General features: G+C 42.7%; 1 protein-coding gene across 1 annotated transcript in view; it reads right to left on the bottom strand.

The window, feature by feature from the left end:
• Nucleotides 1-19,581, bottom strand: part of VWA8 (von Willebrand factor A domain containing 8) — a 670,166-nt gene that overhangs the window by 65,707 nt on the left and 584,878 nt on the right. The window contains exon 39 of the mRNA XM_073580317.1: nt 14,571-14,679. Coding sequence (XP_073436418.1) covers nt 14,571-14,679 — 109 coding nt within the window. The remainder of the gene's footprint in view (nt 1-14,570; nt 14,680-19,581) is intronic.

The raw sequence follows: 19,581 nt of genomic DNA, 5'->3' as shown, positions 1-19,581 counted from the left end.
CATACAACACAAGAATCGCTTTCAAAAATCACTCAACCATCTACTCACTCTTTCTATTTTCCTTCTCCTAGTCGCAGGAGATATCTCTCCTAATCAAGGCCCTTCGTGTAATAATAATAATAATAATAATAATAATAATAATAAAAAAACTAAGTGCTTCCCTGCTTCACTCAGAAACCCCGATAATCTCATTAATATTACTTTCATGCGTTCTGTCTCTTTTAGTTGTGCCCTTTGGAAAGCACGGTCAGCGAGTAACAAACTCTCCAACATCCCTCTTACTGAAACCTGGATTCAGCAGTCAGACACAACCACTACTGCTGCTCTCTCATATGGTGTCCTACACTTTTCTCATATCCCGAGACCTGACTATTGATCAGGTGTGTTTTTCAGGTCATCCACCCAGTACAATCCCTTATCTTCCTTCTGAGGTCCACACTATCAGACTCTACCAACCTATCTCCCTGTGAGTGGTGGTTGTGTATCGCCCTCCGAGCTCCCCCCATCAGTTCCTGGATTTCTTTGCCACCTGGCTTCTAAACTTTAATTCATATGACATCCCCACTCTCATAATGGGGGACTTTACCATCCCCATTGGAGATCCCCTCTATCCATGCGCCTCCCACCTTTTATCTAACTTCCTTCTTCGGCCTTTCTCAGCTTAACAAATTTCCTACACATGAAGAAGGTAATATGCTGCACCTCACCTTCTCCCGGCTCTGCTCAATATATGACCACCAATTTCCCCCTTCTGCTCTCTGATCACAACCTTCTTCCATTCTCTGTCAAAAATTGTCTCCTGGTTCAGGACACCCCCACTTTCCACAATTCCAGAATTTCCAGTCATCATTGGCACCAATCTCCTCCCTCTGATGTCCTGAAACTTCACTTCAATGTGCCCTGGATAAAGCTGAACCTCCTACATTTAGCACAACTCAGCACAGATGGCGTCATCCCTAGCACACACTGCAAACACGTTTTCTCCATCGATGCTCCAGGTGCACTGAATGTCTGTGGAGAAAATCCAATCCGGCTGAAGATTTCATCCATTATAAGTTTATTATTAAAACATAAAACTGAGACCTTCACCTCTCTAAACAAACCTACTTCAACACCTCAATCATCTCACTATCCAATAATCCTAAACAACTCTGACACTTTTCACTATCTTCTGAATCAAACAGTACAGACCCCCACCACCGACCTCAACGCTGATGATCTTGCCAATTATTGCAAAGAAAAAATTGATCATATCGAACAGGAAATTTTCTCCCAATCCCCTAATGTTATGCATTCTCCTCCCTCCTGCACTGCATCTTGCTCCATTTCTGTCTTTGAACCAGTCACGCAAGAAGTAGTCACCAAGCTCCTTGCAACTTCTCGCCCTACTACCTGTATCAGTGACCCTATTCCCTCACATCTCCTCCAGTCCCTTTCCCCGTCTGTCACCACTCACAAACTAAAATATTTAATCTCTTCCTCTCATCTGGTATGTTTCCCTCCTCATTTAAACACGCCAGCATACATCCATTACTTAAAAAAAAAAATCCCTTGACCAGAACTGTGCTGCTATCTACAGACCTGTCTCCAATCTCTCCTTCATTTCTAAACTCCTGTAACGCTTGGTCCACTCCTGTCTAATGCGTTATCTCTCAGAAAGCTTTTTTCTTAACTTTTTAGAATTCTGGTTTCTGCTCTTTAAATTCAACTTAAACCGACCCTCACTAAAGTCTCTAATGATTTACTAACTGCTAAATAATGATCACTACTCCATACGGATTCTCCTGGATCTCACTGCAACATTCAACAATGTGGATCACCAATTCCTGCTGATTATGCGCCACTCTATTGGTCTCAAGGAAACTGTTCTCTCCTGATTCTCCTCCTACCTCTCTGACAGCTCCTTCATGTATCTTTTGCTGACTCCTCTTCCTCTCCCCTTCCTCTATCAAGGTTCCTCAAGGTTCAGCCATAGGCCCCCTCCTTTTCTCCTTGTACACCGCCCCTACTGGACAAATAGTCAGTAGATTTGGTTTTCAGTACTATCTCTATGCTGATGACACCCAATTATATACCTCGTGTCCTGACATTAACGGTGCATTACTACAAAATACCAGTGATTTTCTTTCTGCTGTATCTTACATTATGTCCTCCTATCTAAAACTGAATCAGTCAAAACTGAACTCCTTGTGTTTCCACCCTCCACTAACCTACTTATGCCCGATATTGCCAGTTACATGTGTGGCTCCACCATTACTCCTCAGCAACATGCCTGCTGTCTTGGTGTCATCTTTGATTCAGATCTTTCCTTCACTCCTAAAGGGTTTGTCACACTAAGAGATATCGCTAGCAATATCGCTATAACTTGTGACGTTATAGCGATATTGCTAGCGATATCGCTGTGTCTGATACTTACCTACGACCGGCTCCCCCGCTGGTCATCGCTGATCGCTCGAGAACAGGCTGGACTGTTTCTCATCGTCAGCTTCCTGCGGCGCTTCCTGCTGTGATGACGAGCGACGCGTGGAGCCGGGCGGGAGGACGCAGGATCGCCTGGTGTGACAGGTAAGTAGCGACCCCCGTCCCCAGCGATGTCGCTAGTGAGATCTGCCTGTGTGGCAGCTCACTAGCGACCACTTAGCGATGTACCAGCGATCCTGACCGTGTCATATCGCTGGTCGGGATCGCTGGTACATCGCTAAGTGTGACAGTACCTTAACATCTGATCACTTGCCCACTCATGTCACCTACAGTACACCTCAAAAATATGTCTAGAATTAGACCTTTTGTTACCTTTGACTCGGCAAAAAATCTTACTGTAGCTCTTATTCATTCTTGTTTGGACTATTGCAACTCTTTATTAATTGGTCTACCCCTTACTAAACTCTCCCCTCTCCAATCTATCCTGAATGCAGCAGTCAGGATCATATTCCTTTCCAACCACTACATCGATGCCTCTACACTGTGACAGTCATTGCATTGGTTGCCCATCCGATACAAAGTTCAATATAAACTTATCACTCTCACCCATGAATCCCTCCACAGTTCAGCACACCCCTACATCTCCTGCCTCCTCTCAGTCTACCACACTACCCGTGACCTCTGTACTGCTTATGAGTTAAAACTAAAATCCTCAATAATCCATACCTTCCATTCCCGTCTCAAAGACTTCTCGCGTGCTGCGCCAATTCTTTGGCATGCACTACCCAGAACAATTCGATTAATTCCCAATACCCAGTTTTAAGCCTGGCCTAAAAATGAATTTCTTTAGACTGACCTATTGCCCCACCACACTAATCTACCTAACCCCATTTGGCCCATTCAAAATTTTCTTCAAAATCATGACACTGTAGCATCTGTTCACACACCCTCCATGCACTTAATAGCACTGAGTCTGCCCTGTACACATACTGGCTGGCGACAAGTTCAACCAGTGTTGTGTACATACCTTATTTAGTAGATTATGGCTGTATTGTACAATATAAGCACATTCTAACCATTTAGCTCTCCTGTCTGCCCTATTTCCTTATAGATTGTAAGTTTGTGAACATAGCCGTCACTCCTTTTGATAGAAGAGTTATGCTTATTCCGTAATGTCTTTATTGTCTGTACAAGTCCCTCTGAAATGTTAAAGTGCTGTGTTATATGTTGGGGCTATAGAAATGAAAATATTTTTATTATAGGAAGCTGAATAAAGTGATACCTTGATATCTGCGATCTGATGTCTTATTCCACAGAAATCCATGTAGTTCTTATATGCAAATGTGCTCTTCCAGGTTATGGGGAAGACACTGCCTGGTAGATAACTCTGCCTCCAGAGCTTATTTTACCTGAAGGGGGACTTACCAGTGTGAGACAAGTAACTAACACAGAACAGGAAAAATGAACTTTGTTTTCTTGCAAACATATTTTTTACAGCTCTCTGAGCTCTGCTCTATTGCAACAATATTACAACCATGTCTGCCTGTGAGATGGAAGTTGAGAGGAACCTACTGATGTGTCAGGTATAATCACACACAGTTCTGCAGAGAGATCAGGAGAGCAGAGAGCGGCCATCACACAGGTAACACTAGTAACTATTACACATCACACTCCTAACCAATACATATCACACTGGTAACTCCCCTTCATGTAAAATAATCCCTGGAGGCAGAGTTATCTTCCAGCCACCATCCTCCCCAGAGCCTGGAAGACGTCATTTCTATCTTCTTATAGCCTTCTCCTGCTTTGTGGGCCTCCACCATTTTCATTTTCAGAGTGCTTGGCAGCTGCTTAGAATGGCTGCTGTTTTATGACACAAGGTTAGAGGAGGCTGGGTGTTTATAAAGCTGGGAAATTTGCATCACCCGGCCTTTCCTAACGATGATGGTGAACAAGCCACAACCCTAACAGACTAATTAAGGTCTGAAGCCTTGATCAAAGTTATCTGAGCACACAAACCTCCAAGGGTGCCCAAACTTTTGCATTGTCCCATTTTTCTTTTTGTAACTTTTAATATATAAAAGATGAAAATGTATATATGGTATATCTTGTTGGTGTTGACCATAATAAATAAATGTAAATAAATGCTTATTGCATGTGTGAAGAGTAACAGAATTCAGACTCAATTTTTTTTTTTAAATAGTATGAATGAGGAAAAAATAAATTTGCTGAAATAGAAATTACCAACATATTGTATACTCCAATATAAAACTGCAGCAAAGTTTCTTTCCATTTATGATGATTTCATGTGTATGGGAAGACTATCAAGCAGGGACATATGGGAAAAAAGTACACTTGTTGGCACTAAGTTATCATTTTTGAGCCAATAAATGTAAAGTATTTGTAATGAGGACATTTTGCCAGAAAGATCACAGAAATTTCCCAAGGGGTCCCTGAGTAGTAAAAAAAAAGCCCTTCCCTTCTACTAAGGTCAGGAAGGGGAGAATAAGTGACAGATGCTATATGCCTTCCTATGATGCATAAATAGGTATTTATAAAACTATAACTACAGTTTTCTGCGGGCTTCAGTGTCAGAAGGGAGGAAAACACTTTTACTTTCTGTATGAATACTCTCTTCAGTAAAAGGGTTATTCTAAAAAAAAAAATAAGTTAAGATAGGGAAGTGTTATGATTGAGTCACCGTAGGAGGCAAAAATAGAAATGCTAGCTAAGTCCAGAAAACCAGAGAAGTTGGCAACTATCGGATTGCAGACCCCTGAACCTATCAACACAACTAGCAGTAGCCGTGGGGGGCTCCTACGATGCCCTAGGCCCCTCGATCACAGCCAGAGGACTACATAGCCTAAAGACAGAAAGGGAAATCTAAACTGCCCCAGAGCAGACCCCAAAGCAAAAGGCAGCCCCCCACATATAATGACGGTGAAGCAAGAAGAAAGAACAAAACACAGACAGAAAGATAGACTGAGCAAAGATGGGGCCCAAGCTAGCTTAAATAGGAAAGGACAGGAAGGCTGCTGTCTGCAATCCGTGAAAAAACCTATGAAAATAAGAGCCAACAAACTGACAGTAAAAAAGGCCCTGAAGACGCTAGGCTTCAAAAAAGGCTATGTCAGTACTCAGGAATATTCTGAAGACAGAGCAACAGGCAAAAGGAGATTCAGCTCACCCTAGCAGGGAATGGCAGAATCCAGAAAAGCAAGGAAAACAAAACACTAATGCAAAAAGGCAAAGCAGAAATCTTAGCTTTAGATGAGCAGGAATCAGACTGGTTTCCTAGAAGTCCACAGAGAAATCACCCGCAGGCCAGAAGGGCGTCAGCAGCCTTATATCCAGTCATTAACTCCACTCAGCCAGTCATCATCATCAGCCCCAGGTGTCTGACAATCAGGCTCACTACCTTTCTTCACCAGAAGAGGGAGTTCCTCGGGCCTCAGTAGTGAAGGGGAAAATGAACTCACAACAGTACCTCCCCCTTGAGGAGGGGTCACCGAACCCTCAACCACGCCACCAGGGCGATCAGGGTGAGCCCGATGAAAGGCACGCACCAATCTTTTGGCATGAATATCAGAGGCAGAGACCCAGGAATTATCCTCCTGACCATAACCCTTCCACTTAACCAAATACTGGAGTCTCCGTCTAGCCAGACGGGAATCCAGTACTTTCTCTACCTCATATTCCATGTTACCCTCAACCAATACATGGTCTGGAGGTGCAACCCCCGGAACAACAGGTTCAACAAACCTCTTCAACAAAGATTTATGGAACACATTATGGATTTTAAATGTGACAGGAAGAGCCAAACGAAAAGAGACAGGATTAATAATCTCCAAAATCTTGTAAGGTCCAATAAATCTAGGCTTAAACTTAGGAGAAGCCACCTTCATAGCAATATTTTTTGATGATAACCACACCATATCACCAACCTTAAACTGGGGACCAATGGTCCTATGTCGGTTGGAAAACCGCTGGGCCTTTTCCTGGGAGAGAGATAACTTATCCACCACTTGGTCCCAGATCTGGTGCATTCTCTCCACCAGTGTCAACACCTGGGCAGGCAGAGGGCTCCACCTGCCCTGAAGAAAATCGAGGATGAAACCCAAAGTTACAAAAAAAAGGTGACATCAAAGTGGCAGAACTAGCTCTATTATTTAAAGCAAATTCGGCCAAGGGCAAAAATGAAACCCAATCATCCTGATCAGCAGAAATAAAACATCTCAAATATGACTCCAAGGTCTGGTTTGTTCTCTCTGTCTGCCCATTGGTCTGAGGGTGAAAAGCAGAGGAGAAGGACAACTGAATTCCCAGCTTGGAACAGAAAGTTCTCCAAAATCTAGACACAAACTGGACTCCTCTGTCAGATACAATGTTCTCAGGAATCCCGTGCAAGCGAACCACCTGTTGTAAAAACAGGGGCACCAATTCAGAGGAAGACGGCAACTTAGGGAGTGGTACAAGATGAACCATCTTAGAGAACCTATCACAAATCACCCAAATGACAGTCATCCTTTGAGAGACAGGCATATCAGAGATGAAATCCATTGAAATATGGGTCCATGGCCTCTTGGGGACAGGCAAAGGCATCAACAACCCACTAGAGCGAGAACACGATTTAGACCGGGAGCACGTCCCACAGGACTTCACAAAATTCCTGACATCACGAGACAAGGAGGGCCACCAAAAAGACCGACTCACCAGATCTCTAGTACCAAAAATACCTGGATGACCAGCCAAAGCAGAGCAATGAACTTCAGACATCACTCTCTTCTTCCACTGGTCAGGAACATACAACTTTCCACTGGGACAACGCTCAGGTTTGTCCTCCTGGAACTCTTCCAGAGCACGTCTCAAATCGGGCGAGATGGCAGAAAGAACTACCCCTTCGCCTAACATGGTAGCATGCTTGGTCACCACAGGAGAATCAGCAAAGAAGCTCCTAGAGAGGGCGTCAGCCTTGACATTCTTAGTTCCAGGAAGAAAAGAAACCACAAAATCAAAACGTGTAAAAAACAAGGCCCACCTAGCCTGTCTAGGGTTCAAGCGCTTAGCCGACTCTAGGTAAATCAAATTCTTGTGGTCAGTGAGGACTATGACTTGATGCTTAGCTCCCTCCAACCAATGTCTCCACTCCTCAAATGCCCATTTCATGGCTAACAGTTCCCGATTCCCCACATCATAGTTACGTTCAGATGGAGAGAACTTTCGGGAAAAGAAAGCACAGGGATTCATTTTAGATGTTACAGGATCCTTTTGGGACAAAACAGCTCCTGCACCAATCTCAGGAGCATCCACCTCTACCTGGAACGGAAGTGAGACATCAGGTTGCCGCAAAACCGGGGCGGAGGTGAATCTTCGCTTCAGCTCCTGAAAGGAAGAAACAGCCTCCGGAGACCAATTTAACACATCAGCACCCTTCTTAGTCAAATCAGTCAATGGCTTGGCAATACTAGAAAATTTTGCTATAAATTTCCGATAAAAATTAGCAAAACCCAAAAACTTCTGGAGGGCCTTCAAAGAAGTGGGCTGAACCCAATCGTAAATGGCCTGTACCTTGGCCAGGTCCATTTCAATAGTTGACGGGGACAAAATAAATCCCAAAAAAGAAATCCTCTGTACTCCAAAAAGGCATTTAGATCCTTTGACATACAGGGAATGCTCCCTCAAGATCCGGAACACAGTCCGAATATGTTCCACATGAGAATCCCAATCCTTGGAGAAGATCAAAATATCATCCAGATAGATAATCAAAAATTTATCGACAAAATCTCGGAAAATATCGTTCATGAAGCACTGGAAGACAGAAGGGGCATTAGTGAGCCCAAAAGGCATCACCAGGTACTCAAAATGTCCCTCCGGAGTATTAAACGCCGTCTTCCATTCATCCCCATGCTTAATGCGAATAAGATTATACGCCCCCCTGAGGTCAAGCTTGGTAAACCAGCAAGCACCTTTAACTCTGGAGAATAGATCAGAAATCAGGGGTAACGGATACTGATATTTAACAGTAATTTTGTTGAGAGCACGATAATCAATACAAGGTCTTAATGATCCATCCTTTTTGACTACAAAAAAAAACCCGGCACCTAAGGGTGACGAGGATGGTCTAATATGACCCTTCTCCAACGCCTCCTTAATATAGGATCGCATAGCCTCGTGCTCGGGTACAGATAAATTGAAGAGCCGACCCTTGGGAAATTTACACCCCGGGCTCAGTTCAAGTGCACAGTCATAACTCCTATGAGGAGGCAGAGACGCAGACTCATTCTCACTAAATACATCATAAAAGTCCGCCAAATAATCAGGAACATCATGCGACTGAGGAGAGGTGGAAAACACCGGAGCCTCACTAAAGGCACACCGACAACCCCAACTCACCACAGACACAGATTTCCAATCCAAAACTGGATTATGAATTTGTAACCAGGGAAACCCCAGAACAATAGTATCATGCAGATTATGTAACACCAAAAACCTGCAATTTTCTTGATGGTCTGGGGCGACCTGCATTACCATCTGGGTCCAAAACTGAGGTTTATTTTTAGCCAAAGGAGTAGCATCAATCCCCCTCAAAGGGATAGGCGTCTGCAGAGGTGTCATCGGAAATCCACAACGTTTAGCAAAATCCAAGTCCATTAGGTTTAGAGCTGCTCCCGAATCCATAAAAGCCTTGGCGGAAAATGTGGACAGGGAGCAGATCAGAGTAATAGCCAGAAGAAGCTTAGGTTGAACACCACCAATAGAAAACGTGTGTGCAAGGCGTTTCTCGCGTTTAGGACAGACAGAAATAATATGCGAGGCATCTCCACAGAAAAAACACAACTTATTACGCCTTCTGAACTCCTGACGCTGCTCTCTGGAAAAAACTCTATCACATTGCATAGGTTCAGACATCTGTTCAACAGGTGGCAACACCTCTCGTGCAGCTCTGCGTTCGCGCAAACACCGATCAACCTGAATGGCTAAAGACATAGAATCGTCAAGACCAGGGGGAACAGGAAATCCCACCATAGTATCTTTTGCGGCTTCTGACAACCCCTTCCGAAAGAGAGCAGCCAAGGCATTATCATTCCAGGTAGTAAGTACTGCCCACTTTCGGAATTTTTGACAGTACAATTCTGCAGAATCACGACCCTGGTTCAATGCCAGCAGGGTCTTTTCAGCCTGATCAATGGGATTAGGTTCGTCATACAACAACCCCAAGGCCTGAAAAAATGCGTTCACATTAGTCAGAATAGGATCATCTGGTTTCAAAGAAAACGCCCAATCCTGGGGATCGCCACGCAGCAAAGAGATGACAATTTTAACCTGCTGTGCGGAGCTCCCTGACGAGTTAGGCTTCAAGACAAAAAATAATTTACAATTATTTTTGAAATTCAAAAATTTAGACCGATCCCCAAAAAATACATCAGGTGTAGGAATCTTTGGTTCAGCAGCATGTGAATGAGCAAGGTAGGCGGAAATTCCCCGCACTTCCGCAGCGAGCTGCTCCACACGATCAGACAATTGCTTTATCTCCATTGAGAGAAAAAAAAATTCCCCCTACGGCCTCAGAGATATAGAGGAAAAAATATACACACTTTTTTTTTTTTTTTTTTATACAATTCTTTCCTGCAATTGAGTACCCTAGGATCTGCGGTATGGCGGGTGATTCTGTTATGATTGAGTCACCGTAGGAGGCAAAAATAGAAATGCTAGCTAAGTCCAGAAAACCAGAGAAGTTTGCAGCTATCGGATTGCAGACCCCTGAACCTATCAACACAACTAGCAGTAGCCGTGGGGGGCTCCTACGATGCCCTAGGCCCCTCGATCACAGCCGGAGGACTACATAGCCTAAAGACAGAAAGGGAAATCTAAACTGCCCCAGAGCAGACCCCAAAGCAAAAGGCAGCCCCCCACATATAATGACGGTGAAGCAAGAAAAAAGAACAAAACACAGACAGAAAGATAGACTGAGCAAAGATGGGGCCCAAGCTAGCTTAAATAGGAAAGGACAGGAAGGCTGCTGTCTGCAATCCGTGAAAAAACCTATGAAAATAAGAGCCAACAAACTGACAGTAAAAAAGGCCCTGAAGACGCTAGGCTTCAAAAAAGGCTATGTCAGTACTCAGGAATATTCTGAAGACAGAGCAACAGGCAAAAGGAGATTCAGCTCACCGCAGCAGGGAATGGCAGAATCCAGAAAAGCAAGGAAAACAAAACACTAATGCAAAAAGGCAAAGCAGAAATCTTAGCTTTAGATGAGCAGGAATCAGACTGGTTTCCTAGAAGTCCACAGAGAAATCACCCGCAGGCCAGAAGGGCGTCGGCAGCCTTATATCCAGTCATTAACGCCACTCAGCCAGTCATCATCATCAGCCCCAGGTGTCTGACAATCAGGCTCACTACCTTTCTTCACCAGAAGAGGGAGTTCCTCGGGCCTCAGTAGTGAAGGGGAAAATGAACTCACAACAGGGAAGCTTGATGATCGCTTCGTATCGGACCAACAGGACCTCTAGCAATTCCATGAACGGGTGTCTGCAGCCATGCTGTGAATGGGGCGATGGTATGTATACTCATCCTCTGTTCAATTTATTGTCTTTGGGACTGGCAGAAATCGCCAAGAGCTGTTCTCAGCGGTCACAAAGACAATAAATTGACCGGAGGCTGCTACATTCTGGACAGGGCTGCCCTGTTCTCAGGATCAGTGTGAGAGTCAGACCCACCGCATTCAGCAAGTTTTACCTACTCTATTTTTGAGAATAACCCGTTAAAAGAAGCCCTCTCCCTAATTTTTTTTTTTTTTAACTAACCTGTAGCGTGTGTTAATATACTCACAGCTTCCTTCTCCAGGATATATTGATGTTAAGCTTCTCTTCTCAGCAATGTCACCACTCTTCAGACTTCTCCAGGTCACACTGTGTGACCCAGAATTGACTTTTACAATGTAAGCCTAGATACTTCTGACTAATGCATGGAGCATAAAATGAGCGGGAGAGACCGAAGAGCGTACATCATAGAGAAGCGGAGCGGAATGCCGCTGGATACAGGAAGATGATGGATGGTAGGGAGAATATTAATACACACACACGCAATACTACAAGCACAAGTACACAGATTTAGTAAAATTAAAAAAATGTCTTGGGAATGCTTCTTTAAATATAATTTAGATTTAGCACCCTAAATTTCGCGGACTTAAGAAGCAGTACAGAATTTGTGATGCCAAATCCAAAAATTGCCAAATTAAAACTGCACAATTGTGGTAATCCACCAATTTACGGTAATTCAAAAAAAGATAACAGCTATGCAGGTGTCAGAATTCTCTGATAAAGAGTGAAATAAGTTTACTCTTCTAAGCCGTAATTAAGATGAGCAAATTCCAGGAGTGACATGTCACATAATAGCGATGATGACACCAAGCTACGGTTCTACACACCAGGGTGCTCCCCCATGATGCAGGATCACAGGTGCTGAGGCCCTGAATTGTGAACACCCAGGATTAGGATCAGAAATGATGCTAACAAGGGAGGGAGGCACGAAAGCTACAATGAAGTGTCAGTGAAAATCAAACAGGATTGAACACCAGCATTCCTACAGGAAACACATGTGGAAAGCAATGTGCTGATCACACGCATGTATCGGAATTCTTCACTGGCGCTGCAAATTCTGAATGTCTGAGATGGAGAAATGGGAATCACTGCTGTGGGTATGTGTCACAACAACATGTTACCGGGTATAGTGCCAGGTTGTTATGACATTTCATTCAGCTGACATATTGTGAAAAAAATCCACATTTACTCTATAGAAACAATGAAAACAAAAAGGTAACAGAAAAATTTCTAACAATTCTGGAGGGCTGCCCTGATGGACGACCCACGTTTAATTCAATACTTTCTAATCTCCAAATGGGAGCGCAAAAGTAATTAATAGATTAAGCTATTAATTGGGTACCCATCTTCCAAGTGTTTAATGTAGCTAGGTCTATGTGTACTGATGTTTGCAGATTACTGACAACAAACAACCCCATTCTGTTGTCATTTATGATCAGACGTAAATTTGATATCTGAAAATACCCTGAACTCAGTGTATGCACTCAGTGCGCTGGCTCAATGGGATGGGTTAGCTACAGTGACCTGTGATGTGGCTGAAAATGCAAGTCTACAAAAAATTTGTGTAATATTTAAATAAATTAATAGCTGCATGTTGTGCAGGCGGGAGCAGAAGTACCTGCAATGCTACTTAACCGTTAACAATTAGGTAGAAGTTATCCATACTGCCTCCTAAACCATCAAGGGCCTGGAAAAAAGTTCAGTTCTCCCCCACAACTTCCCATCGAGCCCAGACTGTAACATTCCACTAAATCTCTCTTAGATATCCCTTTAAGCCTTTGCGGCAGTAGTTGGGGACTTGGGCATTGTTATCTCTGGACCAGTCAATACATAACCACATCAATTAAATAGCAGCAAGAAAGTAGCTTAATAATGGACTATGAAGAAGCCAGATAATCGACAAGGGCAAATAGTATTAAACAGCACCCAGGTCTAACACAGTTAAAGGGGTTATCCTGTTAAAGAATATTGATAACTTATCCACATGACAGGTCGTGAATATGAGATCAGCTCGCGTCCAACACCCCCATTGATCAGCTTTTACTTGCTCGTTCTGCAGCCAGAGTTAAATACTTTGATTAGAGATACACTGCGCAGCTCCATTCAAATGTGTAGCGGCCACCGCCAACTACTGCAGATCAGCTCCTGTTCACTATGTGAGGCCATTATACTGTATGGAGGACTATGTGGGGCCATTATACTGTATGGAGGACTATGTGGGGCCATTACACTGTATGGAGGACTATGTGGGGTTATTATACTGTATGGAGCACTATGTGTAGCCATTATACTATATGGAAGGCAATGCAGGGCCCATTATACTGAATTGGGGACAATGTGGGGCCATTATACTGTATGGAGGACTATGTGGGGCCATTACACTGTATGGAGGACTATGTGAGGTTATTATACTGTATGGAGCACTATGTGGAGCCATTATACTATATGGAAGGCAATGCAGGGCCCATTATACTGAATGGGGGACAATGTGGGGCCATTATACTATATGGAGGACTATTTGGGGTCCATTATACTGTGTAGAGTACTATGTTGGGAATTTATAATGTGTGCAGGGCTGTGTGAGGTTTTACAGATGAGGAATCATAGTGTGATGAAGTCATCATACGTTTCCTGGGTGGCTGGGGGGGTATAGTAGGATCATCATACCGTGCGTATGGAAGGTTCTGTGGAGGAATTCATTGAGGCGGTATCTTAATGTGTTTTGTTGGCATCATACTTTACTGCCTGTATTATTCAAGTTTTTTTTATCCTTTGCTATTACATATTTAAATTAGGCCATTGGGCTACAAGCTTTTTCTGCATTACCTGTCATATTATGTTATTCCAATATTTTATTTTAAAATCTTTATACTGTACTTAGTTTGTGAAACAACCCCCTTATGTTTTTCCATATGAAAAGGTTCATCGTTATATTTAATGATGAGAAAAAAACTTCCTCAAATATAGACATTTTATTAATAAATATTAAGATCGGCCAATGATTTTGTCCAAGCTTTTAACTTTGGCTCTCTTGTTCTAGGGTATAGAAAAAGTTAATGTCAATATCCTTGGTGATCGATGCTGAATAAGGTGGTACTATTAAGATCTCTGATGGTCATTCACTTCTTCAGGTTCCAGCGTTGTGCCATCTTCATTTTCTCGTTTCCTCCCTGCTCTGATCACAAAGATGAATACAGGAAGGGAGCAGAAAAACATGCACCTGTCACTGGACAACTGCAAGGTATTCTCTATGATTGGGTAGAGCAATCCAGAAACAAATCTGCCCGATCACCAAGGGAGATGCAACACTGACCACTATGACCCTATAGATGAATATCTTTTAAAGCTTCTAATACTTAAAAATATATATTATCGATATTTATTCCACAAAAATGTCATTTGATATGCATGCTATAAATTTTAAAGAATGACCAGACTCTCATGTGCACATAGTATGAAAGTAAGATGTTACTTACAGTATAATAATGAGATATTATTAACTTGGAAATTTGCACAATGTATATTCAAAACTGTGTATTTCCTAACCTGTTCCTCCAGCCCATGTGTTACCACCGACATGAGGCACATTATCTGGATCCAGCTTTCCATGCTTTGGTGAGCTCACGTCCAAACCACTGTCTTTCTGCACCGTGATCTGAAAAAGACACATGGTTATATTCCATGGTATTATTAGCATTAGTGAATCACCACTGGAAGTATTACACCAAGCACAGGAGACTGTCATCAAAGGTAATGCAATATACAAGGGTCCAATGGCTACACATGACCAATGTGGGATCACACAGATTTAGCCATTAAGTTATAGCTTTTTATGACATTAAAGCGTGGAATAGTAGGTTGGCACTTGATTGATTATTTTATGTTTAGAATTTTTAATGGGTATTTCCAGTGAAATAAGCAAAATCCAATTAGGGTACATGTTTCAGGGCGTACAATAAAGGGCTCGCCATGATTTATACGTATTCCCATTTCTGTTCCACAGCTAAAATGATTATTGAACCCCAAGTAAACAAAGAGATGCCCGTTACATTTGTTCTTACTTACAAAACATTAATGAGTGATCAATGAGTGTCTGGCCCAAGGATCTTCAATGATCAGATTAATGAAAGGGTCTGTCCATCTTGTCTGGTATTGCAGCTCAGACAGAGGCAATTGGGGCTGAGCTGTGTAACCAGACAGAAAAGCATGTACGGAAAAGTCAGTGTGTCTGGGTAAACAATGAGAGGTAGCAATGCCTGACAGTGAATGAAGGAGGCCTTTCAGTTTATTGCTGTAGGTGATATGAATCTGGTGCCTACAATGATCATCCACGCTAAGGAGAGGTCATGAATAATTTCTGCTGCGTTTGAAACATCACTGACGTACAGCAGAGCATTAATCTCTACTCAGAAATTATATTCATGTCTGACAGAGGATAGCCGAGTGACCGAAAGAGCAGACCCCATTGCTGACAAAAGAAGTATATACCAAAAATGGAGAGCTGATAAGATATTTAGTAAGATATTATGTAAGTTTACGGCACATTGGGATGGAGGAATATATTGCATTTTATCTGTATGCATGTATTTATGTATGAGTAACAGTATGTACACGTGTACCAGTATTTATGTGTAACAGTATGTAGGTACAGTATGTGTAACAGTATGGATGTACGTATTTATGTATGTGTAACAGTAGTTATGTATGTGCAACTATATGTATTTTATTTATGTATTTAAATATCACAGTATGTAGGTACTGCATGTGTGTATGTTTAACATTGTGTATTTATTTCTGTTTATGTAAAGGTACAATATGTATGTATCTATGCATTGTAAGGAAGCAGGAGGTAAGGTCCTGAATGTCAAGTATGTGTTACTGAAATGGTTTTATTTTTGACTGGATTTTGGTTCTGGGATTAAGGAATGAGCAAAAGTGCCTGGGTGGGCAGGATCACTTCCATACTCTAGTCCGGGTCTTACCGAACTAATAAAATGCACCTGATGTAGCTCAGGTAAGGATTGTGCTGAGACTGGAGAAAGACGGAGCTGGTAGATAGTGTGTACTGCAGCCTGAGAGGTTCCTGTAATACCAAGTTGGTGAGACTTTGTAATTTACTTTGCCTTACCTAAAGAAAGGACTGCTTTATTATTCATTTGTGCTAAACAAAGGACTGTTTTGTTATTCATTTTTATTGAAGGACTGTTTTGTTCTTCAGTTGTGCTGAATGGACTGTTTCCATTTTGGAGCTGTAACGTTCATGAAGGATGTAGAGAATATGTGGGGATTTAATGACAGCTTTCAAATCTCCTTCAGCAAGTAGTAGCTCTAACAGGACACCTGGCTCAGCAGCTTGTATCCAGGTTCATACAGGATGACCACCTGTGGAGCCCACGATATGTGACTGCTTCATTCAAACTTTCTCCAGTCAGATAGAATTTCATAAGGAGATTTAAGGAGAATATGGAATTATTGTACATCCTAGGAACACACAGGTTACATTTTCTAGATCTCTGGAACGGGACGAACGCCTTCCATAGTCTCGGTCTGTTCTAGAACCCCAGGGTGAGGAAATATGCAGGACGTAGAAGCCAGGTAGCAAAGTCGTGTTTGGTCTCCAAGCGTAACCGGGGCCAGCCGGATCCGATGGCGCCAGAACTGCCACCCTATGATCTTCCATTGGGAAGTTATGATCTTTCATAGGTTTTGGGAGTTTTAGCTACAAACCCCCAGGGGAGGTGGAATAGGACAATCCCTGGGGAGCAACAGGGAGTAACTGACCAAGGGGTTAAATGATTGTGCAAGGCCATGTGCTCTCTCGATATCTTTGTCATGCTTGCTGTTCACTTCTAAAGGGGTGGCCACTAGGGTGCCAAGGAAAAATGAACTTTGCAAATTGGTAAGTCTTAGGGCCCCGTCAAACATTGCGACTCACCAGTGATCCCGACAACGATATCAACGTGTCAGGATCGCTGGTGAGTCGTTACATGATCGCTGGTGAGATGTCAAACAGGCAGTTTCACCAGTGATCAGCACCAGCGACGCCGAGCGCGCGGCGTCGCTGTGTACTTTAGTTACCAGCACGCTGATGCAGGGAGCTGGTAACTAAGGTACACATCAGGTTTCTAAGGGGCGTGCGTCACTTAGAAACACAATGTGTACCTTGGTTACCAGATCCCTGCATCAGCGTGCTGTTAACTAAGGTACACAGAGGGTTTCTAAGCACCGCCCGGTGCTTAGAAACCCTGCGTTTACCTTAGTTACCAGCGCGCTGATCGCTGATCTCCCGCCTGTCACACGCAGCGATGCGTGCTGGCCAGCGGGAGACAAGCGATCAAAAAAAGTGTCTTGGCTATTCCAGGACGATCAGCGATAACCGGCAGGGGGGCCGGTCGCTGGTCAATGTCACACACAGCGATCTTGCTAGTGAGATCGTTGTTGCGTCACAAAACTTGTGACTCAGCAGCGATCTCGCTAACGAGATCGCTATGTGTGATGGGGGCTTTACCCCTCAAATTTGTTCCTTTTGGATAAGGATTCACCATGTAAAATATGTTGACATTAAACTTAGATTTACCACTTGCTCAAGTATATATATATATATATATATATATACAGTATATATATATATATATATATATACACACACACACACAAACACATGGTATCACCGCCTTCAGAAACACCCGATCTATCAAAATATAAAGTCAATTAATCTGATCGGTAAATGGCATAACATACCATACATAACGCGGGATATGCATGACGATAAATACTAAACAAACAGTTAAAACTGCAATATGATGTGCCATTGAGCAACCAGTAAATGATAACTAATCTTAAAAAAAGAAAATTATAAAATATCTATGACCAAAAAGGAACAAAACTAGGAGGTAAGACCTTCAAAAACTTGCTACTTAATTTTTACCATGCATTTCCTTGGCACCCTAGCGGCCACGTGGAGTAACGTGCATGAAGGAACAAGAACCAGCTGGCACCATATGGCTCCATGTGGCCCAGCACACACGGTTGAACATTAAACTGGTAAGTGACATGATTCATCTGCTGATATCATTTGTACTCCACCTGTATTTGCATATCTGACCATTGTATATGTATAACCATTCTGTATATAGTGTATTGTCCAGTGTGCCCTTAAGGCGATTAAACATATAATTTAACCTTGGGCTGCTCTTTTATCTCAATCCGAGAATCCACAAGACTGTGTTCTTGGTTTTAACTTCACATGCTACCAGAGCTAGTTTCTGGCCCCAAATAATCCTGTTAAGGACCGGGCTTATATCTAGTGAGGAACTGATGCAGTCCTACCAGGGTGGCAGAGCTCTGTTTCACTGGTGTTAGTGAAAGGGGCCTCTCTGCCTGTCGGGGTTGTGAGCGAGTATGGTGCCACGTCAGCGGCTGTGTGGGCCACATTCTCTCACTCCCCGTGCCCCCCCTGCGTCTGTGTGGACAGGTGTTGTCTCTCTGTAAAAATGTGCCAAGCTGACCTTAAGTATCCCCAAGGGGTGCGAAACGTCACGGTGCAAGTGAGGAGACCGCACCGCATGAGTGGAGAGGTGCGGGTTCCTACAAAGGATAATAAACTTGATTCTTTTGTAATATAAAAACCCTGTGTGTATCCACGCAGCGATCAGAGAGCTGAAACTCCCTAATATGTATATATTACAGTAGGTATTTATATATGTATGCATACAGCGGATGAAATAAGTATGCATATAGTTTTCAAAAAATGGCATACTCTGCCTGCCCAATAGCCACCTGGCAGAATATTATTAAAACACAGTAATATGCAACAATGAAAGAATTGACATTGTCAGCTATCATCATGGCATCCGGCATCTCTATTATCCTTTTTACCTCCTGATGAACCGTGACATCTATAGACATGTATATAATGTAATAAATGTATCTGTTTCATCTCTACCCTTCACTATATTGTTTTCCCACCTATATTTGATAGAGTCATCATAGGAGAGTGAGGGACAGTCCAAGTTGAGTGGGGGCGCCAAATAATCGTTTCTTAGGGTGCCAACCTCCACAGTTAGGAAGAGGTTAAGAATAAGCCAATTGTAGGGTCTTGGCAGGCAAGTTGTTGGTCTATTGTATTTGTTGTTGCATCATTTGGTACATTACCAATTTTTTCACTGGGTAGGTGTTTTTTAATGAACAAAATATTAAAGTCTGTTTTTAAAGGGAATATACAGTATATGCTCACTTTATGAATTTGGATTTCCTTGGAATATTTGTTTGATACCATTAATGTTGGACATATGTCCATGACCTCCATTAGGACATGTCTGTGCATTCTTTTTTGACTAACAGCTATATCTTACCACTTTAAGGGGCTTTAAAAAGACAACCTCTCGTTAAGAGACTTTATAAAACGCTTGATTTGGCATGTGTGAATGACTGGTTGTCGTTATCATACTGAAAACAAAAAAATGTCTGTGCTCCATGCCCATCATCTAGACTTACATGTTTATTATCTGTAAGAAATTGGACAGTCACTTGTCTGTCTTGAGTCAAATTCACAAAT

Source organism: Dendrobates tinctorius, unplaced genomic scaffold (assembly GCF_039654945.1).
Source record: "Dendrobates tinctorius isolate UK_male_01 unplaced genomic scaffold, ASM3965494v1 ptg000064l, whole genome shotgun sequence".
NCBI lineage: Eukaryota > Metazoa > Chordata > Amphibia > Anura > Dendrobatidae > Dendrobates > Dendrobates tinctorius.
This window is presented reverse-complemented; position numbering and strand designations above follow the sequence as displayed.